The sequence below is a fragment of the Oenanthe melanoleuca genome, chromosome 10, assembly GCF_029582105.1.
Source record: "Oenanthe melanoleuca isolate GR-GAL-2019-014 chromosome 10, OMel1.0, whole genome shotgun sequence".
In the NCBI taxonomy this organism is placed as follows: Eukaryota; Metazoa; Chordata; class Aves; order Passeriformes; family Muscicapidae; genus Oenanthe; species Oenanthe melanoleuca.
Genome location: NC_079344.1, coordinates 2,582,957 through 2,592,308, shown reverse-complemented (window position 1 = coordinate 2,592,308; position 9,352 = coordinate 2,582,957). Strand labels below are relative to the sequence as shown.

Sequence of the window (9,352 nt, the reverse complement as noted above, 5' to 3'; positions counted from 1 at the left end):
TAAGTAATGGACTCACAGTTATTTGTGAAATAATCTTTTTTAAGTTCTTAGGAAAATGTGGCATTAGGTTTCCTCACTGGATTGATAAACAAGTATTTCAGGGCTGGATCTTCACTCATTAAATTATCCTCTTGGAACAAGGTAACCCCAACTGCTTTTAAACCCACTGTGAATATTAGAGAGGGAACTGGCACTGCAATAGATGATACGTATTTACCTTAGGCCAAATGAGGTAAAAAATATGTACTTCAAAAATGTGAGGGTATTCCCTGAAGTTACTGACTAAAGTATTTTTATTAAAGCATATGGAAGACTCTTCTGACAAAGTATCCAAAGTATACACTGAGAGAAAATTAGGAGCTAGGATTTGAAATTTAAAGATCTGCAGAGCCCAGGCTGGACCATCCTGCTTCTATTGTAACTAATTCTGTGGTGTGAAACAAAGCATAAGCTTTCTGGCTGTGCAGAGGTGTAAAAGGAACTACCTCTGCAAGGTAAAAGAAAAGCACCTATCTTTCCCCAGATTTACTTCTTGTAACATCACACCAGTTTCCCGTTTCTGAGAAATTACATGAAGATACTTTAGTATAATAGTAGGTAGTGCCTCTTTTTCCTAGGCAGCAGTATTTGGAAGATCTGAGAAAAAGGCTGTGTGGGGAATTTCTCACAGAAGTCTGAGAAACAAGTATAGTTCGTGTGTTGCATGTTATAACAACTTAATTCTCATGCAGGCAGAGATTCCACAAATACTAAGGCATGCATGTTGTAGCACTGAAATAGTATTCTGTGTGGCAGGAGTGTTGTGTAGGAGAGCTACGATAAAAACCTTCAGCAGTTTTCATGAAGTTCCACATAAAAATACTCCCTTTCAGACCATTATCAACCTTGTTCCCTAGTACACCATCATTTCATCTCTTCTAGGTTTAGTTAATAGGTTCAGCTGAGCAGCTTGATTTTGAACAAAGAATTCTGGGTTTATAAATAACTGCACATGAGCTTTTACCCCCTAATCAGAGCAGTGTACCCCATCATCAGAGCAGTGTTCCAATGAAGCCACTCTTTCAGCCCAGTGACAGGGCACAGGAGGACTCTTACCTTTGTAAGAATTCCATCTTCCCGGTGGTTCTTCTGTAGGACATGTTGAAGTGCTAGCTGGATCTTCTGTTGGAGTTTTTCAATTTTTACTTTCTCCTGAAGCCATGAGCGATCTGAATAGAAATGGAGTTAAAACCTCTAGTAATGCACACATGGATCACAGCACACCAGGAAGTACTAATTCTGTTACAGATTCATTTTTCCTCTTTGCAACCTTCCTTCTACTTGTATATACTTTCATATAGAAAATGGGTTTCAAAATTAATAGGTTTTGAAATACATTTATTACATGCACCTAAAGTTATTTTATAAATTATTATTTAGGAGAACGTAATGCATCTGGGTAAGATCTATTATTCATTTGCTAAGAAAATCTGTAAAATGCAATGTGTTTACAAAATGAGGCTAGCAACTTTTTACTGGGAAATGAATAAATCATATAATGGACAAGTAGTTGGAGAGGATCTTCTTGCTAAGATCTTACAGAGAACCAACAGAACAAACAGATCTTACAGAACTTGCAGTGACTTACCAAAAAAAAAATCATATGCAAAGATTCAGCTATTAAAAAAAGCAGCTAAACTTGCTGGCAGAAATGCAGTACTAGCTGCTACATTCCTGGTGTGACAGAACTGTGGCTTGCTAAGACACAGGGTACCACACTTCCTGTCTGGTCAACAGCATGAGAACGTATTTATGACAGACTCAATAAACCCACCATTGTTAATACAAGTTTCCATCCTCACTGCTGAGTCCACTATACTGCAGTCTGAAATCAGTTTCCTTCTTCAGGTGTCAGGCCAGGCACAAACTGACTTTCTGCCCCAGTACCTTGTTCCACCTGACCTGAGAAGCCTTTCCAGGACCTGGAGCACATTGTGCACCCTCATCTGTGATTATTAACTTATTTTAGCCACAGGCATGGCAAACCCAGGCTGACTCTTGGGTGACTTGGATATCTGGCACCATAATTCTCAGTGTCCCCAGTGACACTAAAATGGCAATGCTGGAAGTTTTCTGTTGTGCTGCAGCTGCAAGCTCACACACATGGAAGGCTGACTATGGGAGTTCACTAACTGCCTGTGTCACCAGGACTGGCTCATGGGTCTCACTCAGATGCATTTAAGCCCTTACAAAGAAGCTGAGTCCTCAACAAAGTGAAAATGTGGAAAATAAGGGCTTAGAGTAAGATTTTCAATTAAATAAATTGGTTCCTTAATTCGTAGTTTTAATGTGTTTACTAAAATAAAAGAATTGGTGAGGAGACTCAAAAAGATGATATTTACACAATGTCTGATAATTGTAATATTATCATTGAAAAGGCCTCCAAATAAAAACAACCCCTACCAAACAGATCTAGAGGAAACCTTCATCTCTTACCTGCTGACATTAAAACAAATGCAGAAAACAAAGCTATCTCATCTTCTGTCAAGTGCATAGAACATAAACTTTTTCCAAATTCAAACACAAAGCTAATGAAGTCTTCACAACCTGCCAAAAAGAAGGTAAGCTCTTGTTACATTGCTTAAAATTACTTCAGCACTACAGAGTTGTTGATTTATTCTGATGAAGATGAGAAATAGATGTAAAACACTTCATAGGTAGTCTTCTCCTTAAGTACTGCCAAGTGATGGCAGTGAGATCTCACTCATCCTTGAGGGTATTACTCCACTCCCACAAGTTCCCAGCTCCCACATCCTGGCAGCCAAGATTCTGAAGGTTTTGCACACTGTATCTTTTCTACATTGGGTCCTCATGGGGTAAATATGGATAAATCTATTGCCATTTATTTTCAAGCTCAAAATTGCTTTATCTTTGTTTCTGTTCTACATGGAATTTTGTCATATAAGTGTGGACTGAAGCCCTGAAATATGGACTTAAGAAGTTCTGATTTTAAGAGTTTTGAGCATACAGAGTGGGAGAAGAGAGAAGCACACAAGGGACATGCAGGAAGCAAAGGGAGAAGCCAAGGTCTGGCTGAAGATGGTTCATGCAGAAGAGGAACTCTTTCCTTCCATCCATTCTCTTGCTCACACAGGTGTTATTCAGGTTACTGCTGCTGTCACACATGCAGGTACTGTCTCTAAAGTGAGCCCTGCTCTGAAGAGCATCACAACCCGAGAGATGAGGGCTTTCCTCAGCCTTCCCAGCCTAAACTTCTGAATGCTGATAACAGATCCAGGTTATACTTCCTTAGAAACCACAACTGTTTGCACTCTGACCTTGTACCTTGACGTGTTTTAGAAAGGCAGGGAAAACTTCAATAATTGTCCAGCATTCTTCACTGATGTATTTTTCACTGCCTCCAAAATGTCTTATAGCTCAAATCTATACCCAGTGAATATATTCTTTCAAAATTAGCAAAAATACTAATGGGAAAGAATTTCAAAATTGTATGTAGTTTAATTTTAAAAAAATATTTACAGCATTTTACCAGCAAATAACTGGACTTAGCAAATTTTAAAACACCATTAACATCTTCAAAGCAGTAATGTCAATATATCCCAAATTAGCTTAAAATCTGCTGCCTTTTCCAACAGGATATTTGGAATGTTATGTTAGATATGAAATCTGGGCTTCTCTTCTCAACAAGTGAGTCCAAACTGCTCTACCCTAATCAAAATGCTGAGCTTCAGCACCAACATTCCTTCACTGCACAGAGAAGCTGTTTTACCTCCTGAAATCAGCTTGGCTTTAAACAGAGCTGGTATGACATCTTACAAAACAGCAGTTTGAGCTCCAGAACTCTTTTATTTGAATACTATAGACTGATTTTTCAAAGCAGCTGTTTTCCCTTGTTTCTCCACCTATTTTTTAAATTTTTTTTTTTTTTAATTTTTAAAGACACAACACTTCAGATTTCCTTACCTAAGGACTTGAAAACCTCTGGGCTAGCATACTTGCCATCAAAGTAGACTGTGTTGTTCTGGGAGTCAAAGGCACGGCACATTCTGATGAACACAACCTCTAAAGACCCTAAAACAGAAACAACAACTGTTTGACTATGAAAGGAGAGACTTCAGTTGCATAGAGCAAGTGAGGATTTAATTATAATGCTCTGCATTCATTTTTAGTTTAGTAAAGTAGTAAGTTGCTGTAATGTAACAGAGCACAGTTTGCTTTGCTGGTAGAATTAAAAGAATTCCCATAAACCCCAGTTGAAGTTTTCCTTAAAGCAACTTAGTTAATGCCAATAAACTCTAGTGAACTTTTGGAGTAATGAAGTCTCTGAAGCCAAATAAGCTCATTTATATTTATGTTCACCAAGCCTTAACAACTTGGTCCAGTATTTGTAACCTGAATTACTTCTACAATATCTTCCATAGGATTCTTTTTTCTTGAAATATTCACTATTAGCAATGAAAAAACAAAACAAAACCCCAATTTTTTTACATCTCAACACACTCATTGCTCCCTTTGTCCATAATGAAAATTTAATAGATAGACTTGAACTCCTTCTCCCCAGAATTACTAAGATGATGTCACTTCAAAGACAGACAATTTACAAGGTTTTCCCTTATTTAATTCTACATTATTATTGCACTGCATATGAATATATGTGTATGCAAGCACTGCATGTAACACCTTCCTCGGGCAAAACTAATAGAAGCAGATCTTAAAACTGACCCACATACCTGCTTTTAGAAGCACAATTTGATCATTTTGACACAGTTCCATAAAGCCATCGATGCGTTTGGCAAATTCCACTACGTACTGTATAGCTTCTGTTATTTTGACTGCACATAACTGCCACATTACCTCCCTTTGCTGTTCGAGAGAGAAGAGAAATTGAAACATTACTGACCAAGCTTTGCAAAGCTCATTGTCAGAAAGTAGAACTGAGCTAAAGAAAATCAAACAACAAAATGGAGTGAGTTGTCTCCAACACTCCTGCCTACAGTCTGCTTATAAGGGGAACTGACGTCAAACGCAGCCTCATGTGGATGGGTGACAGTGGAAGACTTCAGTCATGTCAGAAGAGATCCAGCTTGGAGTACTTTTATTTCATAAGCCAAAAACATCAAAGTGTAATGATTTTGGTCATTTCAGGGGCATTGTATTCATAGCATGAAAATAAAATGCCAATTTACACCAGCAAGGCATGATCGTATTTTTCCTATCAGCTTCTCTATTTTGTACTGAACGCAAATTATCAACCTAGCTCATCTTCAGAAGGATACATATAAAGATGTTCATTTATGAAGATCATCTTGATAACAACACAAAGAAGGCATGCCAGCATTGAGGTTTTCCAGTGCTGATAATAATGGAATGAATGAAATCATCATAAAGCAGAAAAAATTATACTCCTAAAGGTTAAATGTATTTCTGAGGAAATGAAAAATATGTTCAAAGAGCAAAGTGCTTCAGCAGTGCTTCCCAAGGCCATTTTCCAAAAGCAGCCAATTGGCAGTAGCTTGTGGATGGAAGGCATGTTGGAAATAACACTGATTAGATCTTACAGTACCTGGTGGCATGGCAGCACTGAGCTGTTACTGCACAGGTAAAACCCAAACACTGAGGGACAACTGGAGCATGAATCAGGATTACAGTGAACCCTGAAGGCTGGAAATCTCATGGAGCTCTGTGTTTACAAACTTAAACCACAGCACAGTTTGTAATAGCATAAACTCGGTGGCTTTGGCTTTTGTTATTGTTGATCCAGGACATTACAAAAGAGAAAAAAATAATATGCCAATTAGGATTGAAAAAATTCCTATTATTTCCTATCTTTCTTTATGAGAGACAGATTTTAAGAGAATGTCTTTGCCTTTTCCTATACCTGCAAAAATCACAAATGCAAAGAATATCCTGGCCATCTTGCTGCCTTTGATTCTAGTGCATTAATTTTTTTTTTAAACACACAGAAATATACATTCCTGATAGTAAGGAGAAAGCAGTGAAAAAGTGAATTTTGCACTGTGTTATGGAAATAACCATGCTTTAAAGAAACCATGCCATAGCCTGGCATGTTTTATACCTTGTTCTGATAGTTCTCGATTTCTTCCTGCAGAAAAGTTTGCCATGTTATCTGCTGTAACTCCTCTCTCAAGTACTGGCAAGTTTCCATGTGTGACTTGGAAATATTCTGTGCAAGATGTTCTAAAAGAAAGAGCAGAAAGCGGCACACATTAGAAATGCAGACACGAGATAAACTCTTGTATTTCAGCTGCAACAGGGGGAGTGCAGAGTGTGAACTGAGAGAGAGAAAACTGCTTTAGTTGGAGCGCCCGCGGAACGCTCGGGACAGCGCAGCCGCCCTGCCCGGCCGGAGCGCGGCACTGCCCGCAGCCGCCGGCAGAGGGCGCGCGGCGCCCGCGCAGCGCAGCCGGGAACGGCGGCAGAGGGGACACGGGGGGACACACCGGGCACCGCACAGCACAGCCCCGGGGGGACACGGACACACCGTGACAACAGGGCAGGGAGCCGGCAACAAGCGGGTGACGGACCCGAGCGAGGGCGCACAGCTGCCGCGGACAGGGCCGGTGTCACGGACGGACAGAAGGGCACAGCTGCCCCACAGACAATACAGTCAGCACCTGTCTAGCGCTCTCTACAGCAGGACACTGTGCCATGAGGCGGCCTGGGAGGGAAAAGGGTCTTCCTTCCCCCACTCCCCCAATATCATTAAAAAAAATAAATCAGGAAAATGCATCTATTTGAGAATCCCGATAAAAAGAAAAAACCACTAACACTAGGGTTTTTTTTTTTCTTTCAGCTTTAGAGCAGTCACCTAGTTTACTGCATATGATTTAAAATTTCCATACAATGATTTAATTCCTAATGAAATTATTTTCTACTGTTATACTTGATTAAAAGATCCGTAAGGCAGATTTAGATTTATTACCAAAACCTGGTTCCATAAGCTTTAGGAACACTTTCTGAACAGAATTTAGATACCTGAGTTCCGCTTTAATTGTGGGCAGGTTCTGCTATTTTAGCATGTGACAAGTAGAGGCCTGGGGACTTGCCTCACACAATTCTGCTTGTTAGGCCACTGAAAAGGAAGGCTCAAACCAAACAGGAGTGGTGGTCACTTGGAGGTACATGGAGGCATCCTGAGGCACTGCAGTACTGGGTCTTGTGTGAAACTGGCTTGTTTTGGTAATGAGCTAACACAACTCTTCACCAACTGAACTGCTGGACCCATCAGTCTCTCAATAGTTTGATTAAGATATTACCTGAAAAGTCTTCAACATACAGATGAAATAAAATCAGATTATATGTGCTACCTGACCAATCAGTAAGGTAGAACACAACATACTTTATACTTTGTCAGCATAGCTTTGGTGCATACCAGAACGATTTTTTTTTGGAAGTGTGTAGTTAAAACCCTTGTTCTTGGTAGCAGCAGCTGACAGCAGGATCCCTGTGCCCTTGCAGGATACAGAAGGTGAAATATTCCCATGTTATTCACAAACTCTGCCTCACTTCAGGACTGTTTTTCAGCACACACCTAAATATTTTCATTGAACAGCCACACCTTTCTAAATTGAAACCTTCGTCTGGCAAACATTCTTCAAACATTGTTCAGTATGTTAATGCTGGGCACCCATATCATGCTGTGCAGGGTTTAAACAAAGCACTATGTAAATAAAGGTAAGCAACAAGACAAACTTAGTTTAGGCCAGTGTTCCAGGCTCAACACCAGGCCTACAAAAAAGAAAAGCCCTTTTCTTTTTTTCTTTTTTTTTTCCCCCGTGGGTTTATTGTAGATCTTTTTAACACCTTCCACAAGAAAATCAGCAATCATTTCACTGAGACAAAGCTGGTAGCATTGCCTTTGTCCTGACATTTTCTTCTCCTTTTTACCTATCTGAAATTATTTGAACTGATGCCAGACACAATACTTTGGCTGTCAGGACAAATTATATTGTAGAGAACAGCATTCTGCAACATAAGGACATTAAAAAGCAAGCTTCTTGTGACTGCCTCTCTGCAAAACTTCTCAAAAGAACATAAGCCACACAAAATTTTCATGTGGAATACCTGCTTTTTTTTCTAAACTATTATTAGGTTTTCATATAAAATTATTAGACAAAATGTTGTTTAGGCAAGTTTTAAGAATCAGTTTTAAATGCCTAGCTGCTTACATAAGTAATGGAATCATGAAACCACTTCTTTGATGTTCTGTTCCACTTTGTTTATAACCAGTTCACACAGCACACTCTAACCCCATTCTCAGCTGTTGACAAGTCATACTTGTGGAATTCAGCCCTAGTGTAATCATTAAGGGAAGAGTTTAAAGGAAAATGTGCTAATTAACATGGTTGTTATAAGGCTCTTAGAGAAATTATTAAAACTTGCTACATTCAAAAATGTCCTTCAGTATCTGGAGCCAGATCCTGACAAGAACTGCCCTCAGATTAGCCTGGTGCTTTTCTCAGGTAAAGAGCAAAAGAAATTCAGCCTCATCACTTTTTGTTAGGAGTAACAGACTGGAGGTAATGAAAAAGGAGATAAATTGTTAAAAACACTGAAAGTAAAGAAAAGCCCTATCTGTTTTCTCAGCACTAAAAATCAGCTTCTTAATCAGTATTCCAAGGGTTCTATTGCAAGGACTGAAAGCAAAAGCAATGCTGGTGGAGCTGATCACCCACAGTTCCCTGGGAGTTTTAGTGCAGAGCAGTAAGGAGCTCCCTGAGTGCCCTGAGATTGGGGTTTTACTGTGCACTTCACACAAGAATGCCCATACATGCCCACAGCTCTACTGAAGCAGCATTCTCACTATCATTTGGCTGCACGTGTCACTTCAATCCAAAGGGTACTGTTAAGACAATTACAATGGAAGCTTTTCTCTCTCATTACCTAATTCTGCCATGGACACAGTTGGAGAGGTCTCCCCATTTGTAAAAGAACAATAAGGGAAGAAGCCCGATGCTGGTGTGTAGTCACATATTGGTTCTGGTTTGATTCCATTAATATCAAGACCCGACTGATCTGGAGAAGGCTGTATGTCTAAGTAGAAGCTGCTAACTGCAGAGTCTGCTTTGCTACCTTCAGGGGTATGCCCATCAATGTAATTACTGAGGTCGTCATGTAGCTCTGTTAAGCCATTGGTGGTGATATTGTATGTTGGGGTGAGTGGCTCTGCCTCTCCTGGCTGCTGCTGGTGATCCCGCTGCTGCTGCTGCATCCGGTGTTTCTGCACCTCGGCGTACAGGCTGTCCCTCTGCTTTTTGGACATTCGACCAAACTTTACAGCTGAAATACAGACACACAGGAGATTACATCTCTACACATCCACCACTGCCTT

At 39.9% G+C, this 9,352-nt stretch overlaps 1 protein-coding gene across 6 annotated transcripts in view; it reads right to left on the bottom strand.

The window, feature by feature from the left end:
- RORA (RAR related orphan receptor A) overlaps window positions 1-9,352 on the bottom strand; it is a 327,797-nt gene that overhangs the window by 9,643 nt on the left and 308,802 nt on the right. For 4 of the 6 annotated variants that reach the window (XM_056500317.1, XM_056500318.1, XM_056500321.1 and 1 more), the window contains 6 exons: window positions 8,905-9,300; window positions 6,077-6,198; window positions 4,731-4,863; window positions 3,964-4,071; window positions 2,476-2,586; window positions 1,096-1,208 (listed from right to left, as the gene is read on the bottom strand). In XM_056500317.1, coding sequence (XP_056356292.1) covers window positions 1,096-1,208; window positions 2,476-2,586; window positions 3,964-4,071; window positions 4,731-4,863; window positions 6,077-6,198; window positions 8,905-9,300 — 983 coding nt within the window. The remainder of the gene's footprint in view (window positions 1-1,095; window positions 1,209-2,475; window positions 2,587-3,963; window positions 4,072-4,730; window positions 4,864-6,076; window positions 6,199-8,904; window positions 9,301-9,352) is intronic. The other 2 variants (XM_056500320.1, XM_056500322.1) reach the window with 1 other exon arrangement.